Here is a 24,795-nt window from a genome sequence, read left to right on the forward strand (position 1 = left end):
GTGGGCGTCGGGCGTCGGGCGTGGGCGTCGGCCCGTCGCGGGCAGCGAGCAGCGCCATCTGCGCATCTGCACACAATGGGCGCGCGCCGCATAAAGGGGGGCGCGAGCGGCGCGGCCGCAGGAGCGACCATGTCAGCAGCGGGAGCGGACGGCGCGGACGGCCGGCACGACGACGGTGGCGCCGGCGCCGGCGGGGGCGGCGTGGGCGGCGGGCGCGGGGGCGGCGGCCGCGGCCGGCACCACCACTGGGCAGCCGACCTGGCCGCCTCCGACCGCGACGCCTCCGACTCCGAGCTGTCCGACTCGGAGCACTTCCTGGCCAAGGGCGCCTTCCTCCTCACCCCCAGCCACGAGCTCAGCATCGAAAAGGCCAGCAGCATCTGCGAGAAGATGAACTTCAAGGGCCTCTTCTCTCTCACCAAGACCGCCACCGGCATCCTCTTCAAATTCTCCGAGCCGGAGGACTACCAGGCTGTCTACAAGAAGGGCTTCCACAAGGTCACGGGCGCGCGCTTCTACAAGAAGGTAAGCAATTCCCCAGTTTTTCTCCATCTGCAATTATTCTTTTGATTTCGGTAGTTTTTGGAAGTTTCCATGTTTATTTGCAAATCTAGGGTGATTCTATCAGAACTTGCAGTTTGAAATTTTGACCTTTTTTTTTTACGATGAGTTACGAGTGTAAAAAAAGAACGTATATGATAACTTTATCTTTGTAAGTATTGGGCTCTTTAGGAACGGACCTGTAGCGCAATAACGCAGGTGTGATTTCTGGAACGTGCTATGGTATTTTTGAAGGAATCTTTGTTGCATTTGTCTTTGGTGATCCAAGGAAACCACTGGGATTCTAAATCAGTATGCAGATTATAATTTGCCCACCGCTAGCCCCGAATTCGAATCTAGTGTCTTAGCGACTGAGAATTTTTTCCCTCGACCTTTTTGTTTTCTTCCTTTGACCCCTTTTCGTTGGTGTAACAAGTGTTCAAAGGTACAACTTCTGACATAAGTTTTCGCAACATAGTTGACGGCATTAACGAGAGCGGAAAAAGTCGTTGAATTTCTTTCGTTTTATCTCAGCACAATGTCGAGCACAATTAGACATTATCACGAAAATTTGCAATCTTAAGTTATTGCTTTTCAAAACGAATTTCGTTATGTGCCTTCTGTTCCCAAATCAGGTTACCATGAACAAAACATTTTTCTTTCTTTTTACCCAAGACATGCATGAATGTTTCATAAATGAAACATGATGCCGTATGATGATCATTTATGGCTTTAAGGCAAACTACAGTATAACGATCGCTGTATCATAACTTTTTATAATCATTCTTATTGTTAACATTTAACTCCAAGGAACCGTATCTCGTTACTCCTTCATGATTTTTATTCTCACCAATTATTAATAGACGACAAAAGAGCGTTAGAGGCCAATTCACACTCAGTGTTGTTTCACAAAACTTGGAACATTCAAATTGTAGTTTATTTCTCACTAACAATGCCTAACTATCTCAACTGAAATGAGTAAAATAAAAGCTCAGATATGAGCCATAATCAGTGTGTAACTTGCATTATTTTTTCTTACAATATGATGTTTAACCATAGTGGATGCACACAATTGTTTCCGCATTTTCAGTACATAAAATCATTATCATGATGCCAGTAATTATTTCTTCCATCTCAGTAAATTTACGCCGTTGACGATCTGCTCAGTCGTTTGGTCTTTCTGCATGTTTGCCACTGTGTAATCAATTGCCCCAACCCAGTGAAACAGGCAAGGACTAGTTCAGTTACTGAAATGAGCACTACTATCCAGACTATGGCAGGGTCACCGAATAGCATTCGATAACACTTATTATTATTGATCGAATTAGAAGCAGCAGTCTCCTGTGACGTTGCTCGCATTTTATTCACACTTATAACCAGGAACTAACTTGTTCCTTGATATCTAACAAAACTGTGCCTGGGCGTAAGTCATGAAGCGGCTGGGTATATGTCGTGTGGGTGTAGATACTCGTAATTCTCAATTGGGGCTAGCCATAGGCAGAAAGTAAAAATTCTAATCCCATGTATTATTCCACTCAGTTAGGACTATTAGATTTTTGTAAATGCAGTGAGCACTCTAGGCGTAATATTCGTGTTCATGGCATGTCTCTGAGCAGCGTTGTAATGCGACCGCCTGTCTTTTGAAGAAATTGTCTTCCATTTGAACCATACAAACATGTATCATGGATGTACGAATCAGGCTTTTGCGGTGATATCCATTAATAAAGTATTCTCGGTGAAGCGGGCGCGGCGGTCACGCCACCAAAACCTTGCCATATATGCCGCGGGACTGGCACCAGTGACGTCACTGACGGCGGCGCTGCTATAATAAGCACGGCAGCGGCATTCAGACAACAGTCAACCACTTGACAATGCCAGAGGAGCTCTCTGTTGAAAGCTCGTGGGCAGTTGACCACTTGAACCCGAGAATATTTTATTAATGTATCGTGGATCTACACCAGTGTTTTTCAACTCGTGGGTCGCGACCCCCTGGGGGGTCGCAAAGCCTTTGCTCAGGGGTCGCGATAGCAGGAGAAAGCAGTGTCAAGATAACTGTCGTCATAAAGTCAATTTTTTTTCGATTTTGATTCGCTTCCGCCACTGCTACTTGTACCAGACATGGAGGGTTGCATAGATCTTTTAAGAAACTTGTCCATTTTATGCTCGCTCAGAGCGAAGCGCGAAGATAGTAATCACGTCCCCGTACTTGTTGACGTTTTCGGACATCTGATTGTAGTGACCGAAAACGCGCGACTATGCCCCGCTGACCCGTTCTCACCCCCACACCTCTACCATGGCAAAGAATATAATTATATCTCTGCCCGCAGAGCACTGCGATCTCTTTTCACATTGCACTTGATTTCTCGATCAGTATAGTATCAATATAAAGAAAATTAAATTCGTTGCCTTTGAAATCGCTGACATACTTTTATTATGGTTCTGGGGGTCACCAGAATATTTTTACTTGGAAAGGGCTCGCGTATTCAATAAGGTTGGAAAACACTGATCTACGTGAAATCGCTGACATACTTTTATTATGGTTCTGGGGGTCACTAGAATATTTTTACTTGGAAAGGGCTCGCGTATTCAATAAGGTTGGAAAACACTGATCTACATGATTCAGTCTACCCTTATACGTTATATTTTATTTTTCCTGTCTCACGAACAGAGAATGAACGTTAAGTTTCCCTTAGATGTTTCTGATACCTCATTCCTAAGGCAACAGTCATTAAAAGTGGGAAATCTGCGTTTGACTGTCTCCCAGACATCTGATGTTAACGTATCTCCACAGGAGCTCTTCTAACGTGATAGTAGTTAAGGCGCTACATTCGAATTCGAGAAAATCGAGTTTCAGATCCAAGTCAGCCATCCAGATTTAGTTATTCACTTGTTCCCTAAATCACTTATATGGAACTCCAGGGTATTTTCTTAAGTAAGGACACGGCAAATTTCCTTTTCTATCTGAGTCCAAACATGTGTTCCATCTGTAATGATCTAACGGACAACGAGGCGTTAACCGTTAATATTATTTACGTTTCCTGTGAGAGCCCTTCTGTGCGCAGCTCGTGGTCGTGCGGTAGCGTTCTCGCTTCCCACGCCCGGGTACCCGGGTTCGATTCCCGGCGGCGTCAGGGATTTTCTCTGCCTCGTGATGACTGGGTGTTGTGTGATGTCCTTAGGTTAGTTAGGTTTAAGTAGTTCTAAGTTCTAGGGGACTGATGACCATAGATGTTACGTCCCATAGTGCTCAGAGCGATTTGGGAGCCCTTCTTTCCTACACTGGCTCACTCACTTTCCCCATACTGGTGCTACAGAAGTTCATAATCAGTATTTTCACTACAAGTAAAGGCTATGTGATAACGTAAAGTTCCCACTCATCAGCTCTTTCAGCAGTGTTCTGCGTAAAATTCTAAACCCCACAATACCGTATCATGGAGCAAGGACTTATGTCGCTGTTGAAGGTGATCGGTCAATAGTATATAAGTTCTTGATTCGAAAATAGTAGACTGCGTAATGGCCCTGTGGATACAGAGCCACTTCGTTCGTTTTATGTCGATAAAGGTAAAGTCTACGTTCTGGCCCAAGTTAAGTCAATCCGTGTTGAACGAGCGCCGTGTTACCTTCTACCAGTGGTGTCATCAGTTGCGGTGTGGAGTAACATGTGGTCAGCACACTGCTCTCTCGGCTGTTGTCAGGTTTCTAGACCCAGAAACCTCTGCTAATCGGTCGAGTAGTTCTTCAGTCGACTAAGTGCACCCTGTACCAATCTTCTCACGAAGGTAAACTCACTGGTAGTACCTGGAACAGAACTCAGATCCACCCGCATTGCAGTCAGCTGCGCTGACCACTCAGCTACGGATGTAGACTTTTATTTCCACAACCATCCACGTGAAAACTTCACAAAAACACTACATTGCACTAGCTAGTCATGCAAACAGCGTCGATAAACACTTGATACACTACGCTGAGTAGAGAAGAGGGACACGTCCTTAGTATTTCACTGTATCCCACTACCATTCGCTAAAACTGGTATCGTCTTGAAACTACCGAGTAACCACACTCGATACACCTGCCCTGAAGACATCAGGTCCAGACTTGGGTATGGGCATTCTAGGAAATTTGGAAGAATGTTTTAACCCCAGTTGTTGCGTCATACGAAGAAATCGAAACACTTATGGGACATACAGAGAGTAGAATCCAGCTATAACCAGCCCTCCATGCGAAAATCATCTTGTAACTGTTGGCATTCTTGGATACAGTAAAGCTCATTAAGTAGCCATGCGTCTCTGTTCACTTGCTGAAGAGTTTCCACGTTGAGCTGCTGTACTTTGTCAGAAACTGCATGGGGCTCTCAAAAGCTCATGTATCCTTTACACTGATTTCGTTCTGTCAGCGCGTATTATTTTATTTATATTATGTGGTATGAAGCAAACTTAGCTACAGTGCTAGTGTGGATTCACTGGTGCATGCCAACTTTGTCCTTAATCTTTCATTTGAAATCTAAAGTTTGATGTCTTAAGTACATTGTATCGTTTATTCGCTGTATCTTTTGTGGGAAGACAATCCTATGACTTTACCGTGTTGTGACACATCACTGTATGCAATCACTAGATGATCATACAAACGTTATGTAGGTTATGCAGCTTATTCTCATTAAATACACTGATATAATGCTCAGCGTCACTATGTGATATTTCATTGAAGAGCCAAAGAAATTGGTACACTGCCTAATATCGTGTAGGGTCCCCGCGAGCACGCAGAAGTGCCACAACACGACATGGCATGGACTCGACTAATGTCTGAAATAGTGCTGGAGGGAATTGATACCATGAATCCAGCAGGGCTATCCATAGGTCCGTAAGAGTACGAAATGGTGGAGATCTCTTCTGAACAGCACGTTGTAAGGCATCCCAGATATACTCAACAACGTTAATGTCTGGGGATTTTGGTGGGCAGCGGAAGTGTTAAACTTAGAAGAGTGTTCCTGGAGCCACTCTATGGCAATTCTGGACGTGTGGGGTGTCGCATTGTTCCGCTGGAATTGTCCAAGTCCTTCGGACTGTACAATGGACATGAATGGATGCAAGTGATTAGACAGGATGCCTATGTACGTATCAACTGTCAGAGTCGTATATAGACGTATCAGGGGTCCCACATCACTCCAACGTCACAAGCCCCACACCATTACAGCTTGAAAAGTCCCCTGCTGACATGCAGGGTCTATGGATTCATGGCGTTGTCTTCATACCCGTACACATCCATTCCATCGATACAATTTGAAATGAGACTCGTCCGACCAGGCAACATGTTTCCAGTCATCAACAGTCCAATGTCGGTGTTGGCGGGCCCAGGCGAGGCGTAAAGCTTTGTGTCGTGCAATCATCAGGGGTACACGAATGGGCCTTCGGCTCGGAAAGCCCATATCGATGACGTTTAGTTGAAGGGTTCGCAGGCTGACACTTGTTGATGGCCCAGCATTGAAATTTGCAGCAGTTTGCGGAAGGGATGCACTTCTGTCACGTTGAACGATTCTCTTCAGTCGTCGTTGGTCCCGTCATTGCAGGATCTTTTTCCAGCCTTAGCGATGTCTGAGATTTGATGGTTTGCCGTATTCCTGATATTCACGGTACACTCGTGAAATGGTCGTGCGGGAAAATCCCCACTTCATCAGTACGTCGGAGCTGTTGTGGCACATCGCTCCTGCCCCAACTGTGACACTATGTACAAACTCACTTAAATTGTGATAACCAGCCATTGTAGCCGATCTAATAACTGCGCCAGGCACTTGTTACTTTATTTAAGCGTTGCCGTATTTGAATACGATTTGAATACGCATGCCTATACCACTTTCCTTGGCGCTTCTGTTTATGTCGTTGCGTGGGTATCCGGGATGCACAACGGGTCCACATGCAACGGTTCAGGCCATCCATCAAGTTTTTGGGAAAATCTTCTATTGCTTGATAAGCATCCATTGGAGGTCGTTAATCATCCATGGTGATGGTGATAGGGCTACATTCTTACGCCCTCTAAGTTCACATGCAAATCCAGGAAACGAACTGGTCACTCTAGACACGTGATGTTCACTTGTCTGAAACGCTCGTTCACTAGACCAGCTCTGGGTGGTCGGACATTATCAGCCATCGATTGTAAAACAACTCTGTAAAAGCAACGGAAAAGGGACGCATCCCTTCGCAGGCTGTCATACCTACAGACATCAGAGTTTACAGCATCCTAGAAAAAACAAATGTAGTGATACTAACACGACCCACCTTTGACGAGAATACTAACGTCGCAATGGCGTTCTCTTTCCACAATATTGGCAGAGTTTAAGTGTGCGCCATGGGTTCCTCGCATGAACATATGGATTTAATTGCGACTTGTACGCGAACTTAGCACTACTTTAGTGCTTCTATGAGTACTTACGTTGGGCACGACACCACATTCGTCTAGCCAGGTGGGAATGCATCATTAGGTAGCCGAGCAAGCAGTGCAACCTGTCAAAGCCGACGACGCACGGTCCGGTGAATAATGAATAATGAAATGATCGTATGGGATTGATGGCCGGGAGCTGACGCCACACTGGACGACTCGCGTGTCGATGATGATGGAATGATGAAAAGGACGACACAACAGCCAGCTTCCGAGTGGATAAAATCTCCGACCCGGCAGGGAAACGAACGAGGGCACGTTGCATGGCACTCAGACGCGCTGGCCACTCAGCTAAGGGTGTGTGTGGACAAAACAGACACTGATACGTCGTCTCTAACCAGAGCAGGTGCTGCGCTGGTTCGAGGTGCGCTTAAGCAAGATAATTTACAGGGTGATTCAAAAGTAACTGTACACATTTCGTGGGTGTAATCCATGCATCAAAATAAGACTAAAATGTTAAATAAAGTTTTGTCTGAAATTGCTTTATTTCCATGCACTGAAGCTTCCAGCGAGTGAAAGACGGATGGAAAGAAGTTTAGGGTTTAAAGTCCCATTGACAATAAGGCGTCCGCAACACGAAGTCGGAATGGAGAAGGATGGAAAGGAATTTAGCTGCGATCTTACGCTGACGTGCCATATATGGCATATATTTCTGTGTTTTCCGGTGACAGTTTAGTCCACACAGTGTCTCAATAATGCAAAGTTTTTTATGTCGATATCGAAAATACTCACGAAGATAATTGTATATACTACTGGCCATTAAAATTGCTACACCACGAAGATGGCGTGCTACAGACGCGAAATTTAACCGACAGGAAGAAGATGCTGAGATATGCAAATGATTAGCTTTTCAGAGCATTCACACAAGGTTGGCGCCGGTGGCGACACCTACAACGTGCTGATATGAGGAAAGTTTCCAACCGATTTCTCATAGTGCGGCTGGTCCCGGCAGAGGTTCGAGTCCTCCCTCGGGCATGGGTGTGTGTTTTTGTCCTTAGGATAATTTAGGTTAAGTAGTCTGTAAGCTTAGGGACTGATGACCTTAGCAGTTAAATCCCATAAGATTTCACACACATTTGAACTTTTTTTTTTTAAATTCTCATACACAAGCAGCAGCTGACCGGCGTTGCCTGGTGAAAAGTTGTTGTGATGCCTCGTGTAAGGAGGAGAAATGCGTACCATCACGTTTCCGACTTTGATAAAGGTGTGATTGTAGCCTATCGCGATTGCGATTTATCGTATCGCGACATTACTGCTCGCGTTGGTCGAGATCCAATGACTGTTAGCAGAATATGGAATCGGTGGGTTGAGGAGGGTAATACGGAACGCTGTGCTGGATCCCAACGGCCTCGTATCTCTAGCAGTCTAGATGATAGGCATCTTATCCGCATGGCTGTAACGGATCGTGCAGCCACGTCTCGATCCCTGAGTCAACAGATCGGGACGTTTGCAAGACAACAACCATCTGCACGAACAGTTCGACGACGTTTGCAGCGCATGGGCTATCAGCTCGGAGACCGTGGCTGCGGTTACCCTTGACGCTGCATCACAGACAGGAGCGCCTACGATGGTGTACTCAACGACGAACCTGGGTCACGAATGGCAAAACGTCATTTTTTCGGACGAATCCAGGTTATATTTACAGCATCATGATGGTCGCATCCGTGTTTGTATCACCCGGCGTGATGGTATGGGGTGCTATTGGTTTCACGTCTCGGTCACCTCTTATTCGCATTGACAGCACTTTGAACAGTGGACGTTACATTTCAGATGTGTTACGACCCGTGGCTCTACCCTTAATTCGATCCCTGCGAAGCCCTACATTTCAGCAGGATAATGCACGACCGCATGTTGCAGATCGTGTACGGGCCTTTCTGGATACAGAAAATGTTCGACTGCTGCCCTGGCCAGCACATTCTCCAGATCTCTCACCAATTGAAAACGTCTGGTCAATGGTGGCCGAGCAACTGGCTCGTCACAATACGCCAGTCACTACTCTTGATGACCTGTAGTACCGTGTTGAAGCTGCATGGGCAGCTATACCTGTACACGCCAGCCAAGCTCTGTTTGACTCAATGCCCAGGCGTATCAAGGCCGTTATTACGGCCAGAGGTGGTTTTTCTGGGTACTGATTTCTCAGGATCTATGCACCAGAATTGCGTGAAAATGTAATCGCATGTCAGTTCTAGTATAATATATTTGTCCAATGAATACCCGTTTATCATCTGCATTTCTTCTTGGTGTAGCAATTTTAATGGCCAGTAGTGTACTATCCACCAGCCAACGGCGTTGCTTTTCGACCTTCTAGTGGCTATTAGCTATGGTCTGCTCATATATATGGCATAGGCCTCTTGCACGTTTGAAATTTGTTTCCAATCGAAATTTTAATTTACTTTAATGTTATTTCCACGTGACTGAAGTAAATGTAACTCACTGCTTTCGCAACAAAACAGGTCGTTTCCATTACCTTTCTGGCTATATTTTAGGGTATTGTCGATGCTTTGGAAGCTAACACATGTATATCAAGTCCTCCTATGGAGTCCACTGAATTCACTATCAGCTATTTATTTTGCCGTATGCGTTAGTACGACGTACCTGGCTATTTCACAGTATTCCAGATTCCGATAACGACTTTCAAGTCGGCATTCGCTCTGTCTGCCTGTGGCCAAATCATCATCGTAATGCTTACCTCACTTCGATGGCGCTGTTTCCACTAACGCTAATATGACGTAGACTGGTAAACCTTTTCAAATACAGTTCATCGGTGAAGAGATTATTTCTTTGTTTTGTGAGTTGACGCTCGGTCAGTAGATATCTGGTTTGAATCCCGGCGAGAAATATCCAAGCGGCTGTCACACGGATACTGACCAACTAGCCCAATAACAACAGCCTTGAAATCTGATGAAAGCAGAGATATAGTTTTAACTGTTCTACCTCTGATGAACACACAATTATATCCTGAAATCAAAGATAGAAGAAACAGTGCACTCTTGAATTAAGTTAGTCGGCGGAAGAATTTGAGGTCTGAGTTTATTATTCTTCCATATCTCGCTTATATAAAGTGTACTAGACTTGGAACGTATCCATGGAAGCTTCTACGAAGTTTGGAGAAATGAATCCAAGAGTAATGATACATTAAAATTGTAAATTTTGCACTATGACATGTTCGAATGGATTCGGATTACAAAGCATGGTTGATATCTACTCATACCGTACTCCTCATTGAAAGTTTCCGTACAGAAGTCACCTCTTGATCAATATTGTCTGCCGAAGAAACAATAGAAAGTATCTAACGGGTTCACACAAAAACAAACGCAACAAGGCTTTACAAAAGGAAGTCTGAAACTACTAAACGAAACCTTCTGCCTTCAAAGAGAAACAGATCGTTCTCGGCTAAGTATCGACCTCCGCCACAAGTATTTCCCGAAGATAAGATTAGGAAACGTTATGCTGGGTTATAACTCAGCAGACGACGTCCTGTAAAATGCACTGTGAACGTAAAACTTCAGAACTCATGTTGCGTCTGCGCTACTATCTGTTACTTTTCCTTAGCGGAAAGTCTTAAACCAAGTTCATCCAGCCTCCTGAGGGAAATTGCGAAGCTACAGGAAAGTGAGGTTACTGTTACTTCATACTATTGTGCTCAAGGTTATGAAACTGAGATTCCTGGCTCGTTAGAAAATTCCTTAGACACATTTAACATAAAACCTTCAATGCTGATCAATTTCGCCTTGCCTCATCCTTGGCCAGGCTGAACTTTTCTTCGGCCAGAAATAACACCAACATCGACGGAGCCGTAGATCACAGTTTTCCTTCCTTCAGGATTATTTTGTTAGCTGCCAGTGTACAAAAAGGTATTTAAGCCGTATAATTTGAACTGTAAGTCCCAGCTAGTCAAACTGCCAGAGTATTGACAGGAGATCACTGAGGTTTTTCACCTACGTTTCATGTAATATTCAAAATCTGTTTGATGTTCAATGGCTAACATTTCTCACTTATCAAGTTAGTCGTCGATCAGTAGCACACATACAAAAAGGTGCATATCCTGCAGCACACTGGTAACGAGTGAATGGCGAGCGCACTGATCCCTGTGTGTATGTTATTGAACGTAAATGTTAATTGGACCAAATATGATTCTGTCACTGTTTAATTGAAAGAATGATCTTCTTCACTACCACTAATGGGTAGCAGTACAAATACGGATCGTAGCCAGACGCGCTCAATTAAGATTAAATGCTTGGTATAAGGATTTCTTGCAATAACCACAGCAATTCCTCGATGCCAAGGTCACCCTGTGTGCGAGTTTTCCCAGCTTCGTCTCAGTTATACTCGTTCGAAGCCATAAGTGCGTTGTACCCTGAAATCCATAATGACTCACTCTGTAACTCAGCAGCGGCAATTTCTTGTTTAAAATTTTCTCTAATCGGATCACTGAAACAAATTAGACATTGATTCTCTGCACTGCATCTTCCAGTTTTCATTTGGTAGCCCAGCCGCACAACGAATCAGCGCAGTTTGTTGCGTATAGCGTTTCTTAACTTCCCTCTTCTCTTTCAAATGCTAAAGTTGGCAGGGGTAAAATACAGGGAGCGAAAGGCTATTTACAACTTGTACAGAAACCAGATGGCAGTTATAAGAGTTGAGGGACATGAAAGGGAAGCAGTGGTTGGGAAGGGAGTAAGACAGGGTTGTAGCCTCTCCCCGATGTTATTCAATCTGTATATTGAGCAAGCAGTAAAGGAAACCAAAGAAAAATTTGGAGTAGGTATTAAAATCCATGGAGAAGAAATAAAAACTTTGAGGTTCGCCGATGACATTGTAATTCTGTCAGAGACAGCAAAGGACTTGGAAGAGCAGTTGAACGGAATGGATGGTGTCTTGAAGGGAGGATATAAGATGAACATCAACAAAAGCAAAACGAGGATAATGGAATGTAGTCGAGTTAAGTCGGGTGATGCTGAGGGTATTAGATTAGGAAATGAGACACTTAAAGTAGTAAAGGAGTTTTGCTATTTGGGGAGCAAAATAACTGATGATGGACGAAGTAGAGAGGATATAAAATGCAGACTGGCAATGGCAAGGAAAGCGTTTCTGAAGAAGAGAAATTTGTTAACATCGAGTATAGATTTAAGTGTCAGGAAGTTATTTCTGAAAGTATTTGTATGGAGTGTAGCCATGTATGGAAGTGAAACATGGACGGTAAATAGTTTGGACAAGAAGAGAATAGAAGCTTTTGAAATGTGGTGCTACAGAAGAATGCTGAAGATTAGATGGGTAGATCACATAACTAATGAGGAAGTATTGAATAGGATTGGGGAGAAGAGAAGTTTGTGGCACAACTTGACTAGAAGAAGGGATCGGTTGGTAGGACATGTTCTGAGGCATCAAGGGATCACCAATTTAGTATTGGAGGGCAGCGTGGAGGGTAAAAATCATAGGGGGAGACCAAGAGATGAATACACTAAGCAGATTCAGAAGAATGTAGGTTGCAGTAGGTACTGGGAGATGAAGAAGCTTGCACAGGATAGAGTAGCATGGAGAGCTGCATCAAACCAGTCTCAGGACTGAAGACCACAACAACAACAACAACAACTTCCCTCTCAAAAGACTGAGTCTGAGTACAGTGGGTAATACTGTTTAGCCGACCCCACTTTAAAATTTGATAACAGCTGGTTTAGTTTCATCTTTTAGCAGAGAGGTGACAGAAATATGCTGCATCATGACAACACTAATACGATGTCATTCGAGAGCACAATTATAAAATTCTTCTGGGCATTCAAAGCTTTTGTGAATAAATGACACAAACACACTTTCTTTAAAAAATGAAACCGAGCTAAAGAGAAGTTTTGTAACAAAATAACTTCCAATTCCTACTTCTTGGTGCAGTAATTGTTAGCTGCACGTGTCAGTAGTTTGTCACTACAGGAAGAGATTCTTTGACAGCTCTGAACTGTGCAAGTCTTTCAGTAACAGGATAGTTGTAAAGCTTTAAGATTGAACTAAACAGGCGGTATAAGATCGTAAACTGAGTGTTTTGGGATGAGCAACCAACTGTCGGAAGTGAAAATATCAAACTTTGCGAGGCCTTGAATGGGTAATACGTGTAACGCATGCGTTTGTATATTGTTTCTATTTCGTAATAAATGGGTGTTGTGTAATGTCCTTATGCTAGTTAGGTTTAAGTAGTTCTAAGTTCTAGGGGACTGATGACCATAGATGTTGTCCCATAGTGCTCAGAGCCATTTGAACCATTATTTCATAATAAACAACTACCTGCCGCATTGGCGTTGGTGACGCTGTTTAGAAAAACGCTACGTAGTCGTACACGATGACTCTTGCTTGGAGCTTACTACTGTTGGCAGTTCATGATTGTTTGTCAAGGATGGATTATCATTCGACGCAAGCACGGGGTAATATGCATTTAATTTATGATGAAGCAGGCTTTAGAGCAAGGAAAGTAGAATGAATATACAGAGGAAGGTTTCGCAACGGGAGACATCATAGGTGAAAGAACTTAGTTGTTTTTAACACAAGCTTACGAGAAACCGCGACTTCCAAGCCGTAAGGTTCTCGATAAAAAAATTTACGCACTGTAGGATTTGATGATATTGTGCTGGATCGTATGTGAGAAGATTCGTCAATGAGCTCCCAACAATTTGCGTGAAATATACACTATGAAATGTACACTATACACTATGAAGTATACAATATGCCGAGTGCGAAGAGCCGTGGTGTAGGAGCAACACCCTAATCATAAAAAGAGAAATGCAAATCCAGACTTAAGTTATTTCAGTCAATACGGAACTTCGCATAATTTTTATGGTCGGCAGATGGGAGCTCATTCTGCCATGATGGTGTTTTCCACCGTCACAATAACCATTTATAATGTCAATATTTTAATTCCTTCTTTGATTTACACGTTGCCTTTGTACGCCAATTGGCACATGTTTCTCGGCACGAGCGCCACCTGCCCTGTTTTCAGAGTAACTACGCTCGCCGATTACACTCAGTCAGTTGTGAGCTCTGCAAGATCCATGAGCTATTTTATATTAACGTGACAAACCCTAATTCTAGGGCTACATTGGGTCTATGCCGACAATTGTAAGAACGGCGATGGTACATTAGTCCTTAATAATGTAAAATTGTAAGTACCAGTCGTCGTTATCATACTTCTGTAATGCAAGAGTTGGTGGTGGTGGTGGTTAGTGTTTAACGTCCCGTCGACATCGAGGTCATTAGAGACGGAGCGCAAGCTCGGGTTAGGGAAGGATTGGGAAGGAAATCGGCCGTGCCCTTTCAAAGGAACCATCCCGGCATTTGCCTGAAACGATTTAGGGAAATCACGGAAAACCTAAATCAGGATGGCCGGAGACGGGATTGAACCGTCGTCCTCCCGAATGCGAGTCCAGTGTGCTAACCACTGCGCCACCTCGCTCGGTGCAAGAGTTCTCTAACTTGTCTTAAAATTTATTCTTGTCTTATAAGAGTCATACTTTTCTAATGTAAGCTATGATGTTCATTGTCCTTAGGTTACCTTCTGAAGAAGACAAATTTATATTTGTCGAAACCTAGGTAAAGAATTTCTTTATCCATTGCAACTGTTTATAATTTTATCATTTACAGTGTGATCAGTGACTACTCCACTCGCTCATAAGCGCATATCAGACGAACATCAACAATGCCCAGTCATTTTGTGTGCTGAATTGTTCAAAATTAGCTAACAGAATCTTATTCGTTGCCATCCCTGTTGAATAGTTCACGTTCTCTGGTGTTCGTTCGGAACATGCTACCGCAGGTGTAGGAGATTGTCCCTCTTGTGCACACGCGAAGATATGGTTTCAATTCGTCAGCGCATCATTCGACATTGATATCAATGTCCTGAAGTCCTTGAATAACAATAGTCCTCATTGTTCGACTGGAAGGGGAGGTCCATTTCCATAGCTAGCGCCATCAGTGGATCTGAGGTTGTACCTCCTTTGGATTCTATTTCCTAAGGGGTTGCAAGACACGGTTGGTGAATGAAACCACAGCAGAGATTGAAGAGGACCTAGCTGGTTGGATCCTACCTCCCTGGCAGCTGGCAGCATTAATATTTGAAAGAGTGGACCAACATTTTATGCACCGTTGTAGTGCATGCATTGAGACTAACAGTGGAAAGTTTCAGCAGTTGCTTGGAATTAATTCCCAACCATCAGTTCCATTTTTTCAATGTACACAGTGTACAATCTTCTATCGTATGTATAAAGTTTTGGGCCACTCTATTTATTTACTTGTGCTAAAACCATGATACAAAATAACTGTAAGGTAACGGATGTGGTTTCTGTGCGGTATCTGTCGTTTACAACGAACACAAGTCATTTCCCCTGCAGATATGATGGCGCGTTGCGAAAAACAGATATCGTGCGATTAGTGCATAGAGCGACATATTATATTAGGAATAAAATCTGCCACTATTTGTAAAAATTAGAAAATCGCTTGGCATAATCTGCCACTCAGAGAAAGTTTATCGCCGGGCACAGACTGTTCCACTGTGTTGTGAAACATCATTGCCGCGCAGTACTGCGAGACGAACAACGCAGTCTACCTGCTAGAAAGTTGTCATGGTTGCATGGGTTGCATAAAGGCCAGGCGTCAAGGCTGCGTGCCTGAAGCATTGAAATCCGAATATTTTCTATAGGACGTTTTGATACGTTTCTGCACCATTCAGGTAAAGAGCTAAGAGCTGTTAGAAATATTATTTAATAATAGAAGTGGGTGTATTTATTTAGAGATATAGTATTGAAATGTCTATACTTCAATAACCTTTGTTGATGAGATGTCCACGTTCACGAATTTTACTTTTTGTTGACTTCTAAGGCTATTCCGCGGCCAAAGTCACTTTTATTCTACCAACGGCCTTATCAAAGCGAGTGTAGGAGCGTACAGACGTTCAAGGAACCCTCTTGCCGTAGGGATGGGAAACTTTCCCTAAAAGGCGGAAGAATCAGCAGCGATCAACAGCGTGAGAATGCAGAAGGAAATGAAACCACTGCATTAAAAACACATAATGTTTATACACAGGACATGTGGCCTGCTACTGATAAGGTGTCGTGATGATATCTCCATTGCCAAAAGATTCAGGAGTACTCCCCCATTCGGATCTCCGGGAGGTGACTACCAAGGGGGAGGTGACCATGAGAAAAAGATTAAATAAACATTCTAGGAGCCGGGGCGTGGAATTTCAGAAGTCTGTACGTGGTAGAGAAGCTAGACAATCTGAAAAGGGAACTGCTAATGTTCAATCTAGATATAGTGAGCGCCAGTGAAGTGAAATGGAAAGAAGGCAACGATTTCAGGTTGGATGAGTATAGGGTAATATCAACAGCGACAGAAAATAATATAACGGAAGTAGGATTCGTTGTGTACAGAAAAGTACGGCAGAGAATGAGTTACTGTGAAGAGTTCAGTGATCTGGTTGTTATCATCAGAATCGACAGCAAACCAACACCAACATCAATAGTTTAGGTATACTTGCCGACGTCGCAAGCAGAAGATGAACATACAGAGAAAGTATATGAGGATGTTAAACGTGTAATTCAGTATGTAAAGAAAGATAAAAATCTAGTAGTCAAGGGGGATTGGAATGCGGTTGTAGGTGAAGGAGTAGAAGAAAGGATTACGGAATAATATAGGCTTGGTAGTAGGAATGAGAGAGGTGAAAGACTAATTGAGTTCTATAATAAAGTTCATGTAGTAACAGCGAATACTCTGTTCAAGAATTCTAAGAGTTGGTATACTTGGAAAAGGCCGGGAGGTACGGGAATATTTCAGTTAGCTTACATCATGGCTACGCGGAGATTCCGAAATCAGATATTGGGTTGTGAGCCGTACCCAGGAGCAGATATAGACTAAGATCACAATTTAGTAATTATGAAGAGTAGGGTGAAGTTTAAGAGACTATTCAGGAAGACTCAGTGAGCAAAGAAGTGAGATATGGAAATACGAAGGAATGAGGAGATGCGCTTGAAGTTCTTTGAGGCTATAGATACTGCGATAATGAACAGCTGAGTACACTATTCAGTTGAAGAGAAATGGACATCAGTAAAATGGGCAATCACAGAAGTCGGAAAGAAAAAAAAAAAGGTACAAGGAAGGTAACTGCGAAGAGATCATGGGTAGCAGAAGAAATATTTCAGTTGATCAACGAAAGAAGGAAGTGCAAAAACATTGCGGGAAATACAGGAATACAGAAATATAAGGCACTTAGGAATGATAAAGTGGAAATGCAGGAAAGCTAAAACGAAATGGCTGCATGAAAAATGTGAAGAAATCGAAAAAGAAATGATTGTCGGAATGGCTGACTCAGTGTACAGAAAGTTAAAACAACTTTCTATGAAATTAAAAGCTAGGAGATATCATTAAGAGTGCAATGGGGATTCCACTACTAAACGCAGGGGAGAAAGCAGATAGGCAGAAAGAGTACATTCAAGGTCTCTAAGAGAGCTTTGGAAGACTTAAGATCAAATAAGGTAGAAGGGGTAGATAACATTCCTTTGGAATTTCTAAAATCATTGGGGGAAGTGGCAACCAAGCGACTATTCACGTTGGTGCGTAGAATGTAGGAGACTGGCGATATACCATCAGATCTTCGGAAAACGTCGTCCACACAGTTCCAAAGATTGCAAGAACCGACAAGTCCAAGAATCATCATCTTAACAACCCATGCATCCAAGTCAGTGATGAGAATAATATACAGAAGAATGGAAAGGAAAACTGAGGACCTGTTAGATGACGATCAGTTTGGCTTTAGGAAAGTTAAAGGCATCGGAGAGGCAGTTCTGACGTTGCCATAGACAATGGAAGGGAGACTGAAGAAAAATAGACACACGTTCATGCGATTTGTCGACATGGAAAAAGCGTCTCACAATATAAAATCGTGCAAGATGTTAAAATTAATGTGAAAAATTAGGGTAAGCTATAGCGAAACACAGGTGACATACAATGTCTACAACCACCAAGAGGCATCAATAAGAGTGGAAGACCAAGAACAAAGTGCTCTGATTAAAAAGGGTGTAAGACAGGGACGTAGTCTTTCGCCCCTACTATTCTATCTATAGATCGAAGAAGCAACGACGTAAATAAAAGAAAGGTTCAAGAGTGTGGAATTAAAATTCAAGGTGAAAGGGTATCAACGATGCGATTCGCTGATGGCATTGCTATCCTCAGTGAAAGTGAAAAAGAATTACACAATCACTGGAATGGAATGAACAATCCAAAGAGTACAGAATATGGACTGAGAGTAAACCGAAGAAAGACGATACTAATGAGAAGTAGCAGAAATGAGAATAGGAAGAAACTTAACATCCAAATTGGTGATCACGAAGTCGATGAAATTAAGGAATTCTGCTACATAAACACCAAAATAATCCAAGACGGACGGAGCAAGGAAGACATAAAAAGCAGACTAGCACTGGCAAAAAGAACATTCCACGCCAAGAGAAATCTTCTAGTATCAAATATAGACTTTAATTTGAGGAAGCAGTTTCTAAGAATGTACGTTTGAAGCACAGCACTGTGAAAGATGGACTATAGGAAAAGCGGAACAGAAGAGAATCGAAGCATTTGAGATGATCTAAAACTTAATGTTATAGTTCGACGTACTGCCGTCGATGTGAACGTCATTATATGCAGAACACTTAGGTTTTACTACGTTTCAGTCTGGAATGAACCTTCTTAGTTATCACTTCCGACCAGTTAGAACAACCATGCAAATCCAGAATACAACTGATTGGGTGAGGATTCGATCCTCGATCCTTTCGAATATGGGCTGAGTGCCTTAACCACTGCGCTACCTGTAGAATTGCAAATAGATTGAAATTTTTTTTGTCATTAAAGGAGAATATGGAGATGATTCATCTAAGAACCTGACTGATTCCTGCCCTAAACCTATCAAAACTTGGCCAGCGTTCCGATGAAGGCTAAAAGCAGACGAGACGATGGAAGTACACCAAAAGAGAAAGAAAACGTTTCGTCAAACTTCACAATCGTTAGTATCAAATAATTTACCGATTATTTCCTCTTCGAGCAGGAGCCTCGCAGTACCACACATCACCCGGAGAGAACCCTTGAAGGGCACAATAACGGGATTGCCAAAGAGTACTAGGGCCTCCACTGTTATTATATACCAATATAACGACTAGCGTCATGTTCCGGCTACTACATATCGTAACAAAAAATTTTGGGACGTGTAATTAAGTGTAATACTACCTGAAATAAGAAGGTCAATAAAGGAGAGTTATTTATTCGAAACCAATGGACACAAAACAACCTCATAGTCACACAAAAATGATGGGAAATTACAGTATGTCATTATGTGGGAAGCTCAAAGTAACAGTGGTTACGTAGTGTTTTCGGAGTTCATGCTACCGTGGTGATCTGAAAAGTAACATCGTATGTCAAAGTGAAGAAAGATTTGAAATAGTCGGCGCTAAAGAACACATGTAGTAGGAAAAATAACGACGGTATTCAGGGTCCTGGCAACGATAACTGGACGACTTTCCTGATCTTTTATTATCTAGTACAAGGCAAGGTTTGTTTTATGCACTCTTACAGTGTTTTATGTCTCGCCTATTTATCACTTCTCCCATTTTTGCCTTCACAGACTCTCTCTTTGCTATAGGTTCAAAATGAGGCTCAAATAAAGAAGGTAGTAGAGACTCAGTATCCAGCTGACGTTCAAATTCCTTAACTCCTCCAGCTTATCAAAGAAAACATCGTAGTTACTCCGCAAAACGTCAGAATACCGCGCACTTGTGTTGCTAAACAGCATCCATATCAACAAGCTGGCCAAGCAACCCAGTACAACAGTGCGTACAATCAAAGGCTGTCTAAAAACTCTGCGAACTTACTGGCTCCCAACGTTAAGCCGTATCTCTCCACCAGAACTCAGAAGGCTGGAAGTTATGTTGCGTAAGTGTAAGAAGATACTGAACAACCCCGACCTTCCCATTCGTGATTATATCCCAGATAATGTGTCTGACAGATTAAAATCCAAACACCAATAAAACAGGTTGCAGAATTTCTTGACGAATGGTTTGATTTACGTTGTAAATGGAGCAAATATGGTTCGGACTGTACGCCAGGAATAGAAAAAGATTGCCCTGACCTACGTGGAAAATAGCAAACAGTATCGGCACGAAACATGAAGTATGCAGGGATTTTCTTTTCAAGTGAAGAAATAGGTGCTCGACCATTTTACAGATGCGGCGACACACTCCAAATTATCCAACTCATAGTGGAGTACTGTACTTCAACATTGTGTCCAAATAACGCTAGAGACTTTCTGATACCAATCCCGAATATTGATGACAGGATTGAGATGGTAAGTTTATCATTATAAACTATTGTACCGTATATGTTAAATATATCCACTCTGTGTTTTATATTTTTCATTATTACCATACTTTTATATCTGTTTAATAAGGCGATGTGTTCTGCCGTACGCTAAAAAAAAAACTTTTTTACTTAACTCTTCAGATATGCTTGTTGCCACAGCCAATATACATTCCACAGATTTACCTCTTAATAAGCTTGTTCAGTTCGTCGTTTGTACCTAATGCCGGTGCCGGTATTTCCACCATGTCTTTCTACACTAGAAATTATGTGTAAAAGGCTTCTGTCAACCTTCCCATTACATCGCTGGTATCTAATATGGCATTCTCATTCATCTTAAACTTTTCACCTGGGTTATCGATTGTTTAATTGTTTCTTATTTTTCCACTTCATCTTCCATCAGAAATACTTCTGTCAAAATCTTTATAATCTGCAAATTCAATCTATAGACGATTAGGATCGATTTATTTTCTTATACACTGCAGTAAATCGAGTATAACTGCATTCATTCCAATATTTGCTCTGATCACGTTTGATAGCCTCGTTCCTTCCTCTAAAGACGTCTCATTACACAGCATTCACTTCCTTATCAACACGTTTACATCACATTAATAAGTGTTTCATAGATCATGACCGAGCGAGGTGGCGCAGTGGTTAGCACACTGGACTGGCATTCGGGAGGACGACGGTTTCTGTGAAAGGGCACGGCCGACTTCCTTCCCCATCCTCCCCCAAACAACCCAACCCCAACCCAACCCCATAGATCATGAATTCGACATTTCTTAATGATGTGGAACGTGTTTAACTTTTTCTTTACACAATATAATTAATTTTTTTTTTACATTTACTACTTAATATATAAAAATTCATCTATTGAGTAGAATGAGTTATCATTCAGAAATTCTTTTAATTTATTTTTAAATGTTCGCTGTCTATCTGTCAGACTTTTAATAATATTTGGTAAATTGCCTAAGATTTTTGGGCAGCATAATTCACCCATTTCTGCACCAAAGTCAGATTTAACCCAGAATAGTGAAGCTCTTCCTTTCTTCTAGTGTTCTAGCTATGCACTTCACTATTATTTCTGAGTTGGAATTGGGATAGTAATAAAAAATTTCATAAGTGGATATATGTATTGCAAAGGTACTGTGAATATCCTAAGTTCCTTAAATAAATGCCTGCCAGGTGATCTTGAGATTCTGATTACACGCTTTTCTGCAATTAATACTTCTCCTCTTAATGATGAATTACCCCAAAATGTGATGCCATATGAAAACAGTGAATGAAAATAGGCGTAGTAAAATAATTTACTGTTATGTTTACACAGATGGTTTCTTACAATTATATTTCACTGGTTTCTTAGGGAAACTATTTTTAAATATACTCACAAAGGTATCATGAAATAGGTTAAATTTTAAATTAGAATCAGTTTCCCTGTACACCTCATCCCAGTCTAACTCTTGAAAGCTTTCCCTAAAACTTGCAGTTGTTAATTGTTACAATATTGTTTCATGTGTCGTGGTCTCGGCAATTTCAGTATATCACTCTGCAGTGTTTTAGAGACATAGAGTGATGGTGTGTGCACTGTTAAATGTTATTGCAAGTTAAGTTCTGTGACTGCGTACTTTATGTGTTATTACTGGGTTTCACCATCCCCCTTCACCGTCAAAATCCAGGAAGAACGCGGTTAAAATACCCGTCTGGTCATTCACATTTACGTTTCCCATTGTTTCTTCGGGTCGTTTAGGGCCAATTGAGGCCGATTTCATACTCCAGTCCGAGTCTGCACTGCGTATCTAATGAAGTCGACGTAAATAGTATGTCAAACCCTGATCTTCCTTCCTTCTCCCCTCACTATCATCAGCATATCGAACTGAATCCTATACAACAGGAATACATCACAATAACCAACCCTTAACGGTTAGACTAACACACAGGTCAAACTTCATGAAGGAAAGCTGTTCAAGTGAGTGAAGAAAAAACCTTTCCAAGTAAGAGACTGAATGTACCCCTCGATTTTACCCCGGCAACAATGCCGGATTACTTTTGTTATCTCTAATGCTACATCAGATTCAAGTCACTCGGCGCCTTTACATACCACAGTGCTACTACAGAGGCATACACAAGTTGATGTACGAGACTAGTTAGCGGGTGTGTTATTGCGTTTCACTCAACTTGAGGGGAATTTTTTTTCTGAACTTGTCATTATTATTCTACAATTATTTAGCACTTATAAGTAGGAGAATTTACATTCGTAAGTATAAAATTGAATAATATAAAAATGCCAGTTACTTCATGATTGGTGCTAACTTATCTTCGAGGTTTTATGTCTCATTGGTTAATGTTACGCTGTTTTTCTTCTCAGATGGAGGGTTGGTTTCTGTTATAATGCTTGCTAGATTCCAATACAAATATCTCACTTCTAATGACCCAGATGTCAAGCGACGCTAAACGTCGCGGTTTGTGATGCTGCGCTACGCTACACATCTGGCATCTCCTGCCGCTGACTTCGTTTAACTCACAATGGATGCAAAGTGGTATGTCATCCTTTATATCCCATTGTTCCAATATCAAGCCATGCGATTAAAATTTGCGACTGTGAGCGATGTGTTCATCTACAGTTAGGTAGATCCGACTCCGTTTGTTAACTTACGTATTCCATCGCAAGTTTATGTATCTGTTTACTGGCTTCCTTCTTAGACATCTGAGGTATCGGAAATATCAGCAGCATTCAAATACTTTAACGATGAAGATTACTTGCCGTTTTTACATCTACGACTTACTTCAAGTAATCACACTCTGTTGATGTAGCTACTAATACCGTAATGATGTACGTAATGGTCGATCAAGTTTCTAAGAGTCGAATTGCAGAAATCTCCCAGAACTCTACGGGCACAATATCTCTACATATAGCTTGATTAATAAAAAGAGGAGAAACTTAGAGAATAGGTACTTAGTCTTTCGCAGCAAACAACATCCATGATGCGTTACTGTGTAGGGCTCCTTTGACACTTGAAACTAAAATGCAGCATGTTAATGATGTTTCAAACATGAATGAGGGAGCAATGTGAGGTAGCGGTTAAGACACCGGACCTGAGTTTGGGATGAGTGGAGTTCAAAAGCCAGTCCGGCCATCCACATTTTGTCTTTCAGTAGTTTTCTTAAACACTTAAAGGAAATTTCAGGACGGTTCCTTTGAGAAGAACGCTGCTGATTTCCCTCCCTGCCTGCCCTTATCCGAGCTTGTGTTGTGTCTTTTGTGACCCCTTGGACATTGGTACGTTAAAACATAATCTTCCTTCCTTTATCCTTCTCCAAATCAGCTATAACTACTGCGCATTGCCATGTTTCTGTAGACAAACGACTGATTGTGCGAATTTGGCGGAGTTAAAATCTAGAACATTGCCATTCAGGTCAGGGGTTATATTTTCTAGAGTAGCACTCATTTATATCTGAGTTATTCAAAACTGACTCCTTAGCTGTTTGTTCGACACACTCTCAATTTACTAACTGGAAATCAGAGTTATGGCTTCCCTGCTACAAAAACTGTGAACTCTACGCACATTACAAAATGTATCTAGTTGCAAGTTTTCATCTTTCTCGAGATAAATACATAAAAGAACTGAATTTACAGCCCATCCTGTGTTGAGTTTGCTTGCAATCTGCGTCTGCTTTCTTTACCTTGGATACGGTATGGTCTTCTTATGTATTATAGTGTTGTAAGCGTCCTCGTAACGGACCTCCATTTTGGTACACAACATACTCGTTAACTACAGTTCAGATAACAATGCATTTCTGAATCATACAAGTGTAATTTTAACTTATTGTTCTAGTTTGGAGCTTGTGGAAAAGTTGTGGAGGGCTGGAAGACGCGGTAGGATAGCTATTATTTTCACGCTGGAGTAAAATTCTAAATCATGTCGCCTCTTCCCTACGCGCGTGCTGGAACAGTTTACTGTAGTCGTTCTTATCGCAGCAGGAAGTTTCATTCGGTTTGCTAGCCCTAGATACTAGCATCAATTAAATTTGATCTATGAGATAGCGAGTACGTAATAAGTTCAAGAGAAGGTCTGTACTGCGAAGTGACTCTACTATTGGTGAAAGCGAGCATTAAGTCCTGCCCTAGGGCTTTGACACGCAGAGAAAATAACGTTGCAGCGATGAAGGAAAATCTTAATTGTGCCCTTCCTCGCTGCACGCTTGATTAACCCCCCACCCCCTTTCCTTTTCTTTCGCTCTAAAAAGGAGGAAAGGAGGTGATAATCTTTTGGGTTTCGAGAGTACCTTAACATGAAACAGACGTAGACAAAATACAAAAGGAACGTGTGTTTTCTCTCGTCTTCAGTTTAGTCCTATTCACAGCAATAGGACAGGCTAGGTACTAACATAGACACATATTTATAATGTGCGTGACCTCCAAATGTGAGCTATATACTGGCAAATAGTTGACTACCA

The 24,795-nt window shown here is 42.1% G+C and overlaps 1 protein-coding gene across 1 annotated transcript in view; it reads left to right on the forward strand.

Moving 5' to 3' along the window:
* Positions 1-213: 213 nt before the first annotated feature.
* The window catches only part of LOC124722313, a gene marked incomplete at its 5' end in the record, with an annotated part of 130,359 nt that continues 105,777 nt past the window's right edge, over positions 214-24,795 (forward strand). Inside the window, one exon of the mRNA XM_047247493.1 lies at positions 214-525. Coding sequence (XP_047103449.1) covers positions 214-525 — 312 coding nt within the window. The remainder of the gene's footprint in view (positions 526-24,795) is intronic.

The sequence above is a fragment of the Schistocerca piceifrons genome, chromosome X, assembly GCF_021461385.2.
Source record: "Schistocerca piceifrons isolate TAMUIC-IGC-003096 chromosome X, iqSchPice1.1, whole genome shotgun sequence".
NCBI lineage: Eukaryota > Metazoa > Arthropoda > Insecta > Orthoptera > Acrididae > Schistocerca > Schistocerca piceifrons.